The sequence below is a fragment of the Heteronotia binoei genome, chromosome 7, assembly GCF_032191835.1.
Source record: "Heteronotia binoei isolate CCM8104 ecotype False Entrance Well chromosome 7, APGP_CSIRO_Hbin_v1, whole genome shotgun sequence".
NCBI classification, from domain to species: Eukaryota; Metazoa; Chordata; class Lepidosauria; order Squamata; family Gekkonidae; genus Heteronotia; species Heteronotia binoei.
The window spans coordinates 43,021,555-43,040,147 of NC_083229.1; the positions used below are offsets into that span (position 1 = coordinate 43,021,555).

An 18,593-nucleotide genomic window follows, 5' to 3' on the forward strand; every position below is an offset into this window, starting at 1 on the left:
GCTGGTCAGACCAGTTAACAGGATGGATCTCTATTTTCTGCTGCTTCCAAGGACAGCACTAGATCTAATCACTAGATATGAGGGTTTGGAGGCTGTGGTCGGCTGGCTAAGGAAGAGCAGTTTGAAGCTGAACCCATCAAAAACAGATGTTCTGTGGTTGGGGGTGTGGGGTTGGAGCTGGACCATAGACTGCTGACTCTTGACAGGGCGCTACTAACACCAGCTCCTACCATCAAGAGTTTGGAGTGACATTGGATACCTCACTTTCAATGGAGGCCTAGGTCATGCATATTGCCAAGGTGGCATTTTTTCATTTTTGTCAAGCCCAGCAGTAGCTCCTCTCCTATCTCACTTGGACCTAGCCGCAGTAATCCAAGCGATGGTCACCTCCAGACTAGACTACTGTAATTCACTCTATGTTGGCCTACCCTTAGTCTGATCCAGAAGCTCCAACACGTCCAGAATGTGGCAGCACCAGTCCTAACAAGAACACCATGGATGGCACATATTCTACCTGTGCTGCGCCAGCTACATTGGTTGCGGTTGAGTACTGGGTTAGATTCAAGGTTTTAGTTGACCCTTAAGGCCTTGAGTGGTCTGGGACCACCAACGCATCTACGGGACCGCCTCCTCCACTATGTCCCTGGAAGGGTGTTATGCTCCACTGGTCAAAATCTACTGGTGATCCCTGGCCCAAAAGAGGTCTGGCTGTTCTCAACTAGGGAAAGGACTTTTTCAGTCCTGACCTTGACTTGGTGGAATGCTCTGCCAGAAGACATCAGGGCCCTGTGAGATCTTTTACAGTTTCGCAGAGCCTGTAGGGCAGAGGTGTTCTGCCAAACCTTTGCATAAGGACAGTGACAGTTGCCATGCTGGCAACTTTTTCTCTCCACCCCCTCTTGGGGGATCCCCCTACCCCTGATGTGATGTAATGACTGAAAAAGAGCACTTTAAAGACACCATCAGAGTTTGTAATCTTTTTAAATGTCACTGATTTTATATATATGCATTTTTTTAATGTTGTACATCGCCCAATAGGGCAATTCATCAGATGTAAATAATAATAATATAACAACAATAATAATAACAATATAAGAATAGGGTTACAGTGCAATACTAAGTGGAGTTGCACTCTTCTATGTTCATTGACTTCAATGGACTTAGAGGAGTGTTAACTGATTTTTATTTGATGTTCTCCTTAGGGTGCACTTGAGAATAAGTCAGTTGAAAGTTAGGATAATTTTTTTAATGGCAAGAATGTCTTGGTCAGGCAGGGACATACCACCGAAAGTATTTGCTGCCATGCCTCTCATGACCCCACTCTTGGAACAAATTTGAGAACAGCAGTGGCACAAATCTCTTCACCATAAAAATGCTCCAGGATCCTGCTAGAAAAGTACCCATGAGATACAAAGAGCAGGCAAGGATGCTGACACACCAGGACTGGGTCTATGTACAACCAGAACCTCTGCCATTAGCTCATGATGTCAAATGGGCTGGACACTTTGGACGATACAAGACTTTCCACCTGCTGACTCAGGAGTTCTGGTGGCCTCATGTATAGGCTGATGTAGCCCAATATGTGGCCTCCTGCAGCATCTGTAGACTTGCTAAGGATTTTCCTGGTAGGCCTACAGGCCTGCTGCTGCTTCCCTTACCCACTCCTACTGATCCCTGAAAGGCCATGTCCATGGACTTTATCGTGGACCTTCCCAGTTCCACAGGATATACGAACATTCTGGTAATGGTGAAGCTCCTTACTAAGGTGGCTCACTTCATTCCTTGCTCGAGGCTCTCAACCACCTGCGAAACTGCCCAGCTGTTCCATGGTTTACCTGAGCACCTGATCTCTGATCAAATAGTCCACTTTACTTCCTGGTTTTGGCATGGCCTACAAGCAGTACTGGCCCTAGGGCACATGGCTCCCCAGTCAGGCTCCCTGCCTAGTGCTCCCCCCCACCCTCCACAGTTCCACGCTTCATCGCGCACCCCCCTTGATCAATCAGAGGCGCATGCTGCAACGAGGCTGGCATGTGATCATTTTGAAGACAGCACTGGAGGAGGCTTCTGGAACTGGAAGTGAGGGGGGAGCTCTCTTCAAAATGATCAGATGCTGGCCACGTCGAAGCTAGTAGGGCTGAGCCTCATCACAACATGCTTCTCTCATCATGGGAGTGTTTGTGTTATGAAGCAAAGAGCTTCTTTCCCCTTCCTGGGGAAGTGTTTACTATTTTAGCCAGCAGCTTCTAATCTTCACTCAGCTTTCTTAACATCCCTAGATGTTAGGGAATGGCGCAGCATTAGGTGACCTTCATAACCCTGAATTTTGTCAGTAAGTTCACTATGGCTGAAACTGTTTGCTCACAGCTTTTCAAAACTCACAAGTCTTTTGGTTCAAATAATGATTATAGTTGATCTTTTTAAAAGTTTTTGCTCACCTCATATTCTAGAACTAGGGAGACATTTGTATTCACAAAGTCACTCAAATTAAATATATATAAAGCATGTTTCTTATTATTTTCATCATTACTCATAGTTTTCCCATCCCTTACAATTTCAAAAAGGACTATGGAAGTCTTTCATAAGATCTTGATTTAAAGAGCCTTGGCTTCATTATCTATGTGAATTGTGGTTGGAATATGAGCTTCATTGATCTTCATACTTGGAAATTGCACCAATTAGCTGGGAATTCAGTCAATGATGTCATTGAATTCCATGTACATTTGACTCTTGAGTACCTAAAAAGCCAACACAGCATTTCTCATTGTATCAGTATTATGATCAATGGCATCATGTCCAAAGGCTTTAGCAAATATTAAGATTTTGTTGAAAAGCTTCTCTCATGTGGGGTTTGATAGAAGATTGTGGCTGGAGGATCGTCAGTACAAAAAACCAATGTGTGCTTAGTCTTGTGACTTCCAATATGAGGTTCAATGTGGCCAAGTGCAAAGTAATGCACATTGGGGCCAAGAATCCCAGCTGCAAATACAAGTTGATGGGGTGTGAACTGGAAGAGACTGACCAAGAGAGAGATCTTGGGGTCATGGTAGATAACTCACTGAAAATGTCAAGACAGTGTGCGATTGCAATAAAAAAGGCCAACGCCATGCTGGGTATTATTAGGAAGGGAATTGAAAACAAATCAGCCAGTATCATAATGCCCCTGTATAAATCAATGGTGCGGTCTCATTTGGAATACTGTGTGCAATTCTGATCACCGCATCTCAAAAAGGATATTATAGCATTGGAAAAAGTGCAGAAAAGGGCAACTAGAATGATTACAGGCTTGGAACACTTTCCCTATGAAGAAAGGTTAAAACGCTTGGGGCTCTATAGCTTGGAGAAACGTCGACTGCGGGGTGACATGATAGAGGTTTACAAGATTATGTATGGGATGGAGAAGGTAGAGAAAGAAGTACTTTTCTCCCTTTCTCACAATACAAGAACTCGTGGGCATTCAATGAAATTGCTGAGCAGTCGGGTTAGAATGGATAAAAGGAGGTACTTCTTCACCCAAAGGGTGATTAACATGTGGAATTCACTGCCACAGGAGGTGGTGGTGGCTACAGGTATAGCCAGCTTCAAGAGGGGGTTAGATAAAAATATGGAACAGAGGTCCATCAGTGGCTATTAGCCACAGTGTGTGTGTGTGTGTGTGTGTGTGTGTGTGTGTGTATATATATATATATATATATATATATATATATATATATATAAATTATTGGCCACTGTGTGACACTAGAGTGTTGGACTGGATGGGCCGTTGGCCTGATCCAACATGGCTTCTCTTATGTTCTTATAACATAAGGGGGCACCTTTTTACATTGAAGAGTGCTGTTTCCAGGGAACCTCAATGGAAATGTTTTTACCTTAATTTTCCTTCCTTGATGGTACTGTCCAAAATCTAATGTTATTGTAATGATCTATGAATGCCATGTATGATGCTTATTATGGACTTTATTATTAAACCTTCCATATTCAACAGATATGATTTATCAATACATTTGCTACATTATCTGTGATATTTGTCTATGAATCACTTTGCTAGGAGCTTAAGAAAATGATCTAAGGACCTAGCATTTTTAAACTGCTAGATGTTCCATCTCATTGATGGTTTCATCCCAAATTAAATTTAATTAAATATAACTTGGTTATAAAATTATTAGAGAGAGATAATACGGACCTCAGAAAACAATACTGCATGCACTCTACCATGTAGTGTTCTTGATTGACATTGCCTTTCCTAATACTAAATTTTGCAGCAGGTGTGCAGTATAGGAGGTAGGGGTGAGTGATCCGTGAGTGATACCACAAAATGTAGCATTGTCACATTATAATATTTGTCAATGTTAATATTTATAATTGGGCTTAACATTTGAGTGCCGGATACCTTCATTTATTTACTCACTAACCAAATGTAAAATTTCTTCTAAAAATCCTAAAGAAAGAGGCTTTGCAGCCTAGGATTTTAGTATAATTTGAAGTGCAAATTTAAGGATAGAAAGTGGAACTTTGACCCACTCCAAACACTTTACAGTAGTTGGACTATACGTCTTTAAAGACTGCAAGTACGTAAACATGTTTGAATGCTAAACTGTGGGAAAATAGTCCTACACATAGAAAACTGGGGTGTTAAGAAGAGCAGTAAACCATTGAAGCAATAAATACTGCACACGCTGAAGTGATTTAATCTTGAAAATGATCTCCAATATTATCAGCCCTTGATCTAAAACAAAAAATCATCAAAAGATCCAGTCTTGTTTCCAAGATCTTACAGAAGAAAACATGGACAACTAAGCATCGTTCTTCCTGTAATCACCAGTACAGTTTCTCACCTTCCCTTCAGAAAAAAAAAAAGTTGACAAATGTACCATATTTTTTCTTTGCACCTTTTCCAAAGCCTGACTACAAGCAACAATAAGAGAAATGTCAAGAATCTCATGTGGATGACTGTAAGATATGTAGTCCATAGTAATTTACAGTGTCATAGAATCTGATCAGTGTAGGATTTCAGTATCTTTCATAGTACTTTTCTCTTTTCCCCTTCTCTTCCCCCTCCTTACAGATTCACATCGGGAATTCCTTCACAGGCCTGCTTCTGGATATGTGCCAGAAGAGATCTGGAAGAAAGCTGGTAAGAATTGTTTAAAAACATGAATGTTGCAGTTTGGCAGCTGTGTGTATTTGTTAATGTGCTGATATGAGGAATGGAGAAAAGGCATACTAGCAACAAACCAAAATTTCAGTTAATACTTCTAAGCTGGAACAGATCAGAATACAAAATCTTTTTTTAGCACTAGCAAAATCTATCTCTGTAGAGATTAGTATGTCAATATGGTACTTAAACAAAACAGATTATTTTCAGAAGTTACATTGCATTTTCTTCTAGAAGAGATGTGCTTGTGCATGAAACTAGGGAAGATCCATGAGTAGGAACTTGCACAGTTGTTGAAATTATTAGATCTGTGGATTCTTTGAAGATCAATGAAGGATCTCTTGGTTGGTGTATCTATCCCTTTTTTCCCAAGCCAGTCCGAAGCTTCAGTTGAAGCCCAGTTCAAACATGAGATGAAGACTGGGAGAAGAACATTCCTTTATGACTTTTCACAGACTCAGGGTCTTGTTCATATTGTGCTGTAGTTTGCACATAGCAGCTCAGTGTCCTTAGCATGCTGGCCTGATACTCAGAAGAGCCATGGATCTCTGGTATGCTGCTTAAAGAGCTACGAACATCTGGTGTGTTACTTAAATGCACACATAGGTTATGGTACAGTTTAAACAGCACCCTGAGTCCACACAAAGTCACACGGGAAATCTTTTCCCCCTAAATATATGGTTGGCTGAGGAGGGTGGGATAAATCTTTGAATCTGTCTTTTCCCATAGGCGGAGAGGGGAATCGTGTATTTGTTTGTTTAATGATTTACACTTATAAGGTAGAATTCATAACTTGGAAAAAAATATCAATAGTGAAAATCTTCTGTTAGGAAGCCTTACACAAAACATTCTTGAGTTTTAAGCCAAGGTCAGTTGGGAAGAAATGTAGCATGCTTAGCTGTGTCTGTAGAATGTATCCTGTGGGACTATGCATTAGCATTTTGGTATAATTTAGTTTATGGATCAGTGTGAGGTCCAATTTCTGGATCCTTCCTTAGTGCTAGCATTAGAGGGCTCTGCTAATTCATGCTTTCTGTCTCCTGCATGGGAATATGGTGTAATGGATAAAGTGTTGGAATTAGAAGGGTGGCAACTTGATTCTAATTTTTGCTCAACTACCAAGCTCACTATGTGGCACTGGACAAATCTGGAATGCTTCCAGGTAATGACATTTGTTGTTCAGTCACACAGTCGAGTCCGATTCTTTGTGACCCCATGGACAAAGTCATGCCAGGCCCTCCTGTCTTTCACCATCCTCCAAAGTCTGCTCAAATTCATGTTAGTTAATCAGTAATGCTGTCCATGACACAGTGCTGACCTAATTGCCACTATTTATTTTATTTAGAATATTTTACACTGTGCTCACAGCAAAAGTTCTTGAGAACAGACTTATGTACACTATGCACTCCTCATGCAATAAATTGCCTTATTTAGAAAGAGATCTGTACTAGGGAAATATCACTGTACTGGCTTACTTGACTACATTGGTTCCTAGTACAGATGCCAGCACCCAGGTGGGACCTGGGGTTCCCCTGGAATTACATTTTATCTCCAGACTACAGAGATTAGTTCCCTAGAGAAATGGGTACTTTGGAGGGTGGACTACTCTATGGCACTGTACCCTGCTGAGGTTCCTGCCAGGATTTTCATAGCAGAACTAGCATTGTTGTCAGAAAGAAAACATTAAAGATTTGGAAATCTGATTCCCTGTCTACATGTGGATAAAATCTGAAGATTCTGAGGGTGAGCACTAATGGTTAGCATTTTTAATTTGTATTTCAATTCATGTTGGAGATTTGGTAACAAAAAAATCCAGAGCATAGTTAACAAAAATCTGGTTATTGGAAACCAATTCATAAAATACAAAAATCCTGTATTTAAGTGGTGACTTTTTTAAAATAATAAAACTGCATCTGTGAGCTTGTCTCCATATATATCTTTTCAAGGGATCAGGGAATGTTTGCAGTTGGTAATAAATATTCAAGCACCTTGCAAATGTCCTACCAATTCTCTTTGCTGATCTGTGTGTGCCGGTGGGACTAGAATAGGAATGCATAATTTAAATATAAATTGCCTTATTTGCATATACAATTAGTCAAGCTGCAGCTTTGATCGTAAGCAAAAATTATTGTCCTGTTGCCACTTAGATAGAATTGTAATTCACCTTGAATATTCAAAGTAAATTAGTCCCACACTTGCATAGCTGAATGGTCTGATTTCCCGCTCCTGCAAACATTTATGAGAGGGTAATGGGAGGGCACATTTTTTTAAAACTCTCATAAAATTAGGACATGCATCTCTCTCTCTCTCTCTCTTTTTTTTCAAACATTGTTTCAGTAAAATATTCCCTTTTTAGACTAATATATCATGGAAAACAGGTACCTTTTGTACATCATATTTTTGTTAGCAAATTTGTAAATATTTCAGCCTTTTAATAACAACCTGGAAGTAGTTGGGGTGCATCAGTTAGATTAGGGGTTTGTTACTCGGATATTTAAAACTGGGTCAGAGCTTGGATTTAGGTGGTGCCCTTTTATAATATGGGATATCAAATGGTAAGATTCTGGCTGCAATCCAAAAAAACATGCAGCTGTTACCAAGTACCTGAGGGGCTTTGGAATTATATTTCCAGAACAGTCTCTCTCATCTCTGTGCCCCAACCAAATAGGTGAAACTGGTTGTGAAACTCAGTGAGCTGTCAAAAGCTGTTGTGATATGACATGGAGCTTTGTATTTCACTGGTGGGTGGGGGGAAGAGAGCAATACTACTAAAGAAGCCTTTGGGCATGCCTAAAGTAGCCCTTGGGAGTCCAGCCTATATATTTAATTGTAGCAATTTCATGGGTTAGAAGATTTGGTGTCCTTTGTTAAAGAGAAATAGATTTACAGTCCCATGGAATACTGTATATCCCACTGTAATCTCAGAACGTTTGTAACTCTAATATTTTTATTCTACAGTAAAACATTTTTATTAGGAATCTTATGTTTTTAATTAAACAGAACATTTAATTAAGGTGCTTCTTAAGTGGGTGAAACAATTAGGTGCAAACACTTGAATGAAACATGTCATAATTAGTTTTAATAGAGTGTTAATTGGTACTAGGTTTGCCAAGTTAATAATTACTGCTTATTAAATTTTCAATTAATCATTGTCATTTTACTTTGAATAAAGATGAAAATTAGATACACTAAATTGGGGGAGGATAGTTTCCTTGTTAATTCGAGCAGTTTTTATTTTATTTTTTAAAAGAAATCACTTGTTTTAGTTGTCAGTTGAACAAGTGAAATCTTTGCACTCCCCTTGCATTAAAAAAAAAATCTGGCTCATTTATGACAAGTCATGTTTTCCAGTGTGAAAAAACCTAATGTGTTACATTAATTTCTAACAAATTATAACCATACTTGCTATATTTTAAGGCAGTGATTCAGACATCTATTTGTACATATGCTTATCTAGAACTCTGCATTTCTTTCATTTAGCATAACCTGAAACCTATCTGGGAGAGGACACTTAGTTAAAAATGCCTGTCTAAAAATCAGTATGTGTTTAATATGCATATTCCGCAATAGCAAAGTTCACATTAACAAGGTGTATGAGTGAATTTATGGCAATCAAATGTCAAAGAGCTGCACCAAGTGATTTGAGTTGTGGGGCCTTCCACACATCCAGATACAACATTTGACACTGTGATCCACATGCTTTAGGTCTTCATAAGTGAAGTTCCTGCTCCTTGATCTTAGTCAGTGACAAGGAAATTTCTCTGTGAAGTGGCTGAAATTCACATTTGGCAAATATTACAACTGTAAACATGTTAATAATAATAATACATTTATTTTTATATCCCGCCCTCCCCCGCCAAAGGCAGGCTCAGGGCGGCTCACACGACATGGTATGCACCATGATTACAGTAAAATACAATCATTACTACAAAAGAATTAAACAATTAAAATAGATAAAATTACATTCATAAATTAAGTTAAAATTAGATAAACAATTAGACCATTGTGAGTTATAAATTTCGGTGCTACAGTTCAAACTATGTATAGAATGGCTAGATGTCGTTTCCCGGGTTTCATCTTAATGCGAGCTGAAAGAGGGCAGTTTTACAAGCCCTGCAAAACTGATTTAGGTCTCGCAGGGCTCGCACCTCTTCTGGTAGTTGATTCCACCATTGGGGAGCCATTGTTGAGAAGGCTTGCTCCCTCGTTGTTTTCAATCTAACCTCCCTTGGTCCAGGGACTTTTAAAAGATTTTGAGAACTAGATCTCAGTGCTCTCTGAGGAACATATGGGGAGAGGCGGTCCCTAAGGTAGGCAGGTCCTCGGCCATATAGGGCTTTAAAGGTAATAACCAGCACCTTATAGCGAACTCGGTACACAATCGGCAGCCAGTGCAGGTCCCGCAGCCTAGGCTGCACATGTTCCCACCGAGGTAGTCCCACTAACAGCCTGGCCACCGCATTCTGCACTAGCTGTAGTTTCCGCGTTCGGTATAAGGGCAGCCCCATGTAGAGGGCATTACAGTAGTCTAGCCTCGAGGTGACCGTTGCATGGATCACAGTTGCCTGGTCCCTACGTTCCAGGAAGGGGGCCAACTGCCTCACCCTCCTAAGATGGAAGAAGGCGGATTTAGCAGTGGCAGCTATCCGGGCCTCCATTGTCAAGGAAGGCTCCAGTAGCACTCCCGAACTCTTGACCCTGCGCACTGGAATCAGTGACGCACCGTCAAAGGTTGGTAGGGAGATCTCCCCTCCTGGCCCACCGCGACCTACGCAAAGGACCTCAGTCTTCGCTGGATTCAGCTTCAGCCCACCCAGTCTGAGCCAACCCGCCACGGCTTGCAGCACCTGGTCCAGATTTATAGGGACATCGTCAGTCCGGCCGTCCATCAATAGATAAAGCTGGGTGTCATCAGCATACTGGTGGCAGCCCAGCCCATACCTTCGGGCAATCTGGGCAAGGGGGCGCATGTAGATGTTAAAGAACATCGGGGAGAGAACTGCCCCCCTGAGGCACCTCACAATTAAGTGGGTGTCTCTGGGACAGCTCTCCTCCAATCGCCACCCTTTGTCCCCGATCTTCAAGGAAGGAGGAGAGCCACTGTAAGGCTAGCCCCTGAATTCCTGCATCAGTGAGGCAGCAGGTCAGCAGCCGGTGGTCGACCATATCAAATGCAGCCAACAGGTCTAACAACAGCAATACTGCTGAGCCGCCTCGATCCAGATGTCGCCGGAGGTCAGAACTGTCTCCGTCCCATGGCCCAGGCGGAAGCCGGACTGGCACGGATCTAAGGTGGAAGCGTCATCCAGAAAATCCTGCAACTGCAACGCCACAGCCCTCTCTATAATTTTGCCCAAAAAGGGCAAATTTGAGACCGGCTGTTAATGAGCCAATTCGGCCGGGTCTGATGTAGCCTTTTTCAGGAGAGGGCGGACCACTGCCTCTTTCAGGGGTGTTGGAAAGAGACCCTCTGAAAGAGATCTATTTATGATGTCCCGTATAGGACATCTTAGCTCCTCCTGGCAAGCCTTAATTAGCCAGGAGGGGCATGGGTCCAGATCACAAGTCGTTGGGTTTGCTGTGACAAGGATTCTGTTGACTTGGATCCTAACCCCTTTTTTCTACATTCAGAAAGCACTGATCCTAACCCCTACATTCAGAAAGCACTCCTTTCCACCAGTGAAAAGGAGCAAATGGTTTTTGATAATTCTGCCATCACTTGAAAGCCTTCACTTTGCCCTATGTTGCTCTGAGGGGGTCCATCAGGGGCACAATTTTGGAAGGCATTGCAATCTACAGACTGTCCATCGTGTTGGATATTAAGGACACCAAAAAACCCAAGGAAATGTTTCATGTCATGGTAGAAAAATCTTTAAACTCCAGTTTGTGGAGTTTAAAAAAAAAAAAAAGGTAACTTACAAGAAGTTATCCCTCCTAGGAGACAGGAATTTCAGAGGAAGTTAGCTCAATCACAAGCTTACTTTTTTCAGTCACCATGTGAATACAGATGTGTTAAACTGAACTGGTCAAATCTATTTCTGAGAACATTCAAGAGCATATGATTCTTGGTATTTACATATTTCTGGATTGTTTGTTTGAGCTATATATGTCAGAATGTGTCTCTATGCAGGTCTGCATGTCAGAATTTAATCTAAGATAGATGATTTCTCCTTGATATATGCATTTTCCATTTATAGAGAGAGCTCTTGCGTGCTGGTGCTTCTAAATCAATGATTCCCTCTTGGACCTGAGCAAATATATGTAGAATAGTATTTATAGTTCTTCAGTAATGCTGTCCCAACTGATAAACTGGACTGGAGTCACATTCATATTATACTATGCAAGAATCTTCAGAATTCTGTTCCATACTATTACCCTTAATTCCAGTCCCTTCAAGGGTCCAGTTGAATCAATGAAATGTTCTTGCCTTATTTTCAGAGGAAGCAGTCAATGAAGTAAAACGTCAAGCAATGACTGAATTGCAGAAGGCAGTGTCAGAGGCAGAACGAAAAGCCCATGACATGATCACTACAGAGAGAGCTAAAATGGAGCGCACGGTGGCTGAAGCCAAGCGACAGGCTGCAGAAGATGCACTAGCTGTGATCAACCAGCAAGAGGATTCCAGTGAGGTGAGACATTACTCCAGACTCATTCCCAGTATAAACCTGTGGAAATCTTCATGTTTTTAATCCCTTTCAAAAGGTGACCTCTTGCCCGCAGGTATTTTTATTTATATTGTCAAGCTGTTGTTTTCAAAATGAACTGCCAAAATGTCTTAAATCAGTTGAAAGCACAAAGAATGGAGGGGCTGGCAAATACTATTTAGTCCATTAGTCCATCTAGTACAGTCTTACCAAATCTCTAGTCCTCAAGTCTCAGTCCTCAAGCAGAGGAGATATTTTAGATGAGCTGTAATCTACCAATGAGCCACCTCCTAAAGTTACAAGCAATGAGGCTAGATCTAATTAGCTTTTCATTATTTTGGCACCGGTGCAGTCACACATGGAGTCCAGCGTATGTACATGCCTACCACAGAGAGGATTTTTGTGATGTTCAAAATGTCTGAGGGTGCTGCATGCCCCCCACCAGACACACTCTGCTTTCCTGCTTTTTTGCAGTGTGATAAACAGAAGTGTATGCAAATTGTACTGTGTATGAAAGAAGGCAGAGGAAGGGCAAGTCCTCAGAAAATGCCTTTGATTGCTGAATGCAGTTGACACATGGTTTGCTGTTGATCTGTGCTTTCTTCTTCATATGCAGGAAGCTAAGGGACATTACTACTCAACAAATTGGGATTTTTCTGCCTCACATTCAGATACTATATTAAACAGGAACATAACCTAACTGTGATTTATAAAATAGTTGTTTGTTGCGCCATCTGAATGCAGTTTATATTACTCCCATATCCTGGAAGAAAGACAGGGCAAATAACTGAATTTGGGCAAGCCACAGCTTTACTGGTTGAGTGAGGGGGGAGGGGCTTTAAGTGTCATTGATGGTTTAAGTGGCAATATGCAGTTTAACCATGTATTTGGATATTATGTAACACATTTATTTGTAAATAAATCTCTTTGGTTTTAATGAAGTATAGGTTGAACTTTTGTGACCAATTATTTCTTTCCCATAAATGTATCTATGCACCCACAGAGCCAGTTTGATGTAATGGATAAGAGCAGCAGACTCTAATCTGGAAAACTGGGTTTGATTCCCCACTCAAAGCCAGCTGGGTGACTTTGGGTCAGTCACAGTTCTCTCAGAACTCTCTCAGCCCCACCTACCTCACAGGGTGTCTGTTGGGAGATGAAGGGAAGGAGATTGTAAGCCACTCTGAGTGTCCAGTCCAACTTCTTCTTCTTCTTCTTCGCTTGCTAAGGGGATGAAATACTGTCTCAGGAAATTCAGCATGCTTTTACCCAGTTTTTCAGGGGAGAGTCAGCACATTATAAATAACCACAGTATAAGTAACCACAAAGAAATGAAAGGCAATGTCACCTTGTGATGACATTTCCATGTAAGGTTGGTGTTATAAAGTCTCTTTTTAAGAAACACACATACTGAGGAATAGTTTCTGCTCATTTTAAACATTATATGGCATGCCATTTTTTTAAAAAAAATATGACTCAAAATATGATTTTTTCAAAATAGTTTTCAGTCAACAAGAGTTACTTCTGACATGGAAATCATGATTGTTGGAAGCAAGTGCACTGTTCTTGGTGAAGAATATGATAGCATAGGCCTAGGGGTTCTCTGAGGGTGGGCAGAAGTATTAGCAGAGTTGTGAGAATGTTTCCTTAATTAGAATTTATTATTTCAGGATAACGTGTAAATAGAAGAGTGGGAGAAACAGCATCTGGTGGGGGGGGAGTAGAATTGGAGACCAACAAAGGCTAAATTAGAGATGAAGCTTGTAAACCTCAGTTCAGACTACAGCATGTCAGGGAAAGCTTTGGATTTTTATGGCGTAGGACATATGGCACCGTATATTACAGGAAATCAGGAATGAGAGATCAGTACATTCTGTTGCCAGTCCTGAAGTGTTTCGGATAAAATGAATTCTTGTGTCTCTCAAAGAAAAAAAAGAAATGTTAAAATGCATGCGGAAAGGAAAGTCTTGATTAAACCTGCCCCAGTAAACAGATGCTAAGTATAATTCCTTTCAGTTTAACACTAATGAGAGATTTTGTTCATGGTACTTTCTTTTTAAGATAGCCTGTTTTGTTGTTATTGTCAAAGGCCGTTTGCACATCATAAAGTCTTTCCGAGGCATAGCTTTAATTAATATCTGCAGTTGTTTGTGAGAAGTCTGGGGTGTTTATGCATCTGAAATATTTGTGTGCTACGAAGGGTAGTCGTATCCTTGTTCTGGGGAATGTTTTACTTCATGTATTCAGTGAGCTGGTAACGTTTGAGTGATTTGGGTTAAAAGATTCAAATTAGATCCTTGCCCCATCATGAAAGACCTGGCAAAAATCACAGGCAGATAAATCAGAGGCATGCTGCAATACGTATCCATTATTAAAGGAAGAGTAAGATTTTAATTGGTCCCAGGCATCTCTAGAGATGAAAGCTTGTTGTGGAATCACTGGATGCCCAGAGTTTCAACTTAATGTGTAGCAGATGAATAAGGAGGAGACAAAAGGAATTGATTTTCAGCATCTGAAAGTTTTCTCAGGAAGAGAGTAGAAGTGTGTGTGATTTTTTTTTAGCGCTTAACTGCTCCACTGTGAAATTAAATACAACATTTTTTAAAGAAACAGCATGTAACTCAGATGCACCAGAGCATTTTCTTATCATTATCTTTGTAGATGCTGATTGTTATGGTCATTGTCCTTACCATGTGGCCATATACATTTTTTTTGTTATGAAAGTTGACATTAGAAAATGAAATACCCAGCAAGAAAGAGCAAGTTTCTATTAGTATATATAGTACATCTTACCTCAATATGTGGAGACAAAAACTTTCTTGGACTTGTGCAGCCAGAAAAATTCTCCCTGCTTTTTGGTGCTGTTGCCCCTAGAACATGCACACATCTGGAAGAGAGGAAGGTATCCTTCAGCCCCAGCTGTGTGAGAGCTTTGCTTCTGTCATGTCATTCCACACAGCTGAAGCAGCTTACACATGGCGGGGGGCGGGGTGTGTGTGGCTTGGATGAGTCTTTCACAGAGGGTGCCCATTGCGTACTATTGTACACACATGGCTGCATAGGATTGCATCACAAAAAATAAACTCCCTTATGAGCTCTGATGAAGGCCTAATTCTCACTGAGATGGTAGGCCAGTGTCTGGGCCAAAGAAGTAGGTGGGAAACTGCATGACTGAATATACTTTTATGCCCAAAAAGGCACCTTACATTGAAAAGTAGACATCAAGGAGAAGAGTACACTATTTATTTAAGTATTTATATCATACTTATTTCTGTTATGAGTACCTAAAGTGGCTTACGGGAGAGTTCTTCCTCCCTCCATTCTATCCCTCACAATAATGCTGTGAGTTAAGTTGGGCTGAGAGAACACATGATTGGCCTGAAGTCACCCAACAAGGTTCCATGGCCGGCTTAGTGGTGGGAGTTTGAACCTACCTCTCTCAGATGCTAGTCCCACACTGGCTCTAACCAGTGTTCCCTCTAACATGAGTTAGCTCACAGGGTTTTTTAACCTCCAGCTCACACATCTTTGTCTTATTTCAGGAAAAATGGCCCCAGAACCATCTAATTTATGCAGGAGCTCACAACTTTAATGCCAGTAGCTCATGAAGTAGAATTTTTGCTCCACAGCTTTGAGGGTGTATTGACCCTGACCAAGCCTTCTCCCTACCACTTGTAAAGAGGTCTCGCCCCCTCATTTTAATAGAGAATCAGTCAGATCCAAATAGAGAAACATAAAGCAGGTGCTGCAGGCTGAGCTCAGCCTGTTTGTAGTAAGAGGATTTTCAGGCTGGATCAAAGTTGGAATTATCAATCCAAATATATCTTGTTCGGACTTTGTTTCCATGTTTGCAATTTGAGAAGGTATAAGATCTGTTACCATACCCCCAAATGCAAGATTTCAGTTATATCTAGTGTGTTAGGCTTGCAATGCTCACTTCTTGATGATCATCAGGATAGAATGGGCTGCCACCATGTGCTCACTTGAAAGAATTTTAAAATCTATAATGATTTATATGGAATTCAGAATGATCTGGTTTTATTTTTATAACATACATCTGGGATTCAGAGAGCTGCCTCAGGGGGTTGTACATACCCAGTGAGATTTCTGATTAGGTTCATCTTCAACTCCACCTATTCTAGGCTACCACAGACTAGTTTAGTAGTTTCAGAAAGCATTTCCATGTACCATGGATGAAGCAGAGGCTGCAGTTATAGAAACAATAGTCCAGAGTCACTTTAGGCTTACAAAGCAAGTTGAACAGTTCTCTGAGTCTACGTTTACATTTTGAATAACTGTAGCTTAATCACGGTTTGTGTCAATTTGATTAGATCCCAGTAATGTTGGCAAACTAATGCAATAGCCTGATATCTCATGTATGTAATTTGCATTGTGAACATAATTAAGCTAAATGTTATGTGTCAGGCTCAAATAACATATTGTGGTGGGCATCCATAATCTGATCCTCCATGCATAGATTAGTCTTTAAGAGCATCTGTGGTAGAAAGGAAAGAGATTGAAGCCATGGAAGTGGGGAAACAGTGGTTAACTTTTTTCCCTCGCACCATTTGTATAATCAAAACCTTCTTTTTCCCACCCTCAACTACATAGTCCTGGGCTGTTCATACCAAAGTTACTACCGCTTTAGAAGCCCTTTAATTAATTAATAATGGCTTTTAATTAATGTATTAACTGGTTTTTAAGGTTAATTTAATGTTTATTAATGTAATGGTTTATTAATGTACTGTTGTTTTCTGTTGTTGTTAGCTGCCCTGAGCCTGCTTTGGCGGGGGAGGGCGGGATACAAATAAAATTTTACTTACTTACTTACTTACTTACTTTAGTTGCTCTGAGAGGTGAAGGTGGGAAAGATCCAGTTGTGGGGTTTAGGCAGTAATCTGTCACCCCAAATGGGATTTAGCTGATGATGCTTTCATAAATTGTATTGTGTTCATTGCTGTGTGCATAGAACACTCTCCCAAGCAGTTTTCATAGAAGCCTCTTTAGCTTTAGATGCGTTTGAAGCAGCTCATGCTCATCTTCATTGTGCATCATGCAGTGAAAGATGTATCTCCATTAATGAACTGGATGAATGGCAAAGATGTTCATCGGATTTCAATTTATACAATGCTATAGAGCAAACTTTTCCCAAACTTTTCTTTCCCGTGGCCCGGTTATTTTTACACTTCTCCTTTGTGGTCCACTATAATTTGGGGATGGAGCCAGGAGACAGAAATTATGTCATTTCCTGTGGTGTCAAGGACCAAGTGATGTCACTTTCGGGGCACACTGAACCAAAACTCCACCTTTTCCTGTGATGTCACTTCCTGGGCACTTCCCCAAACCTGCCTCTTCTTTAGAAGTAAATTCATTTTCAGAAAAATCTCTCTGAAACTCATGCTGAGCCAAAATGGAGGTGGAAAGTGGGCAGTCCTCTCTTTTCACCCCCACACCTGCATGCACCTATCTGTTTGGGTATTCTTCTCCAGCTTGCAAGCACTCCTAATGCCTATGTTCAATTGCCTGCACCACCAAACATCCCTTCCTCAACAGCACTTGCCAGTGTATGCAGTTGGGAGTGCTGTTGCCATTGCCATCAGGAATGCCAGCACTGTGTACCACTCACATTGGGCCCTGGCAGTTGCTCTACCTCAAAATATGCTGACACATTTAGTAGACCCTTCCTGTCAGACGTTGGAGGTTCAAAGGAAATGCACCATCATTTGTTGCAAAGTAGTAGCGTTTATTTGATATCTCAAAGCTCTGGACACGCAGTCATTGGAACTGATAGCAGGTATTGATACATACATGGGTTTTAAGGCCTCACATCAAAGCATTCATAAACAATCCTACATTCTCACACTCTAGTTTCAGAAGTAACACTTTCCCTCCCCTTATCTCTTGTGGTTTGCCTTCTCACGGAGGAGCCCTGCTGGCTCTCCTTGAGACTTGCTATCTTCAAAGGCCTATTGCTTTGTTAGTGTTATGCAGAGTTGTTCACAGCATGAGTTAGTAACATCTCTGAGACCATTTGAAATCCAAGGTCTTCTGTTTCATAGTTAGTATTAGGAATTCAAAATGGGGTTAGTCATGTCAAGAAACAAGTCACTAAATGCATTCAGTATAAAGGCACATTGATGTTCTCCAATGTCTGACACTTCCTTCAGCTGCTACTACTGGAACCCTTCCTCAAGCTACAACCAAGCTTGCTTGGTTTTAAGAAAATATTTCGACAGCTATTTTTCATACTTTTCTTTGGTTGAAACACTGGGAAATTGCTGTGAAAGGTAGCCGAGAATTGTACTGCAATTAATGAATTAATTTCAAGTTATATGAAGTTCATACAAGCTTTTCTGCAGTTATCCCAAAAAGGATATTTATGAGGGGCTTGCAGTTTTTTACTGGTGATGTTTCCCATGCCTTTAAAAGCAACTGTTGTGCAGATACTTAGCCAGTGAACTTCTTTCATCCTTTTTAATATCTACAGAAGGAGTTTAATTTTGGCGTCAGATAGCTGCTAAAAGCAGGACCAGTAAAATGGTGCCAAGTTCATAGTGCCATCTCTCCCAGTGCTGTTGAGATATACCGCAGTACTCTCCAATAATCTCTTTCTGCCCCACACCTCTTACTCTCACTCACTCACACAGAAATCTCATAGAAGGCCACCTGGCTACAATTAGGGGTTCCAATTTTTCATTGACAGAGCTCCTATGTCTGCAACAACAGTATGATGAACAGAAAGTTTCATCCAGCAAAAATGGAAGGAAAGAAAGAGAAAGGGAAAGAAAGGGAAT

The 18,593-nt window shown here is 40.9% G+C and overlaps 1 protein-coding gene across 7 annotated transcripts in view; it reads left to right on the top strand.

The window, feature by feature from the left end:
* The window catches only part of RUNX1T1 (RUNX1 partner transcriptional co-repressor 1), a 191,613-nt gene that overhangs the window by 153,112 nt on the left and 19,908 nt on the right, over window positions 1–18,593 (top strand). For all 7 annotated transcript variants that reach the window (XR_009555652.1, XM_060243514.1, XM_060243513.1 and 4 more), the window contains 2 exons: window positions 5,066–5,134; window positions 11,594–11,784. Coding sequence is in view for 6 of the 7 variants with exons in the window: in XM_060243514.1 (XP_060099497.1) it covers window positions 5,066–5,134; window positions 11,594–11,784 (260 nt within the window). In the remaining variant the exon portion in view is untranslated. The remainder of the gene's footprint in view (window positions 1–5,065; window positions 5,135–11,593; window positions 11,785–18,593) is intronic.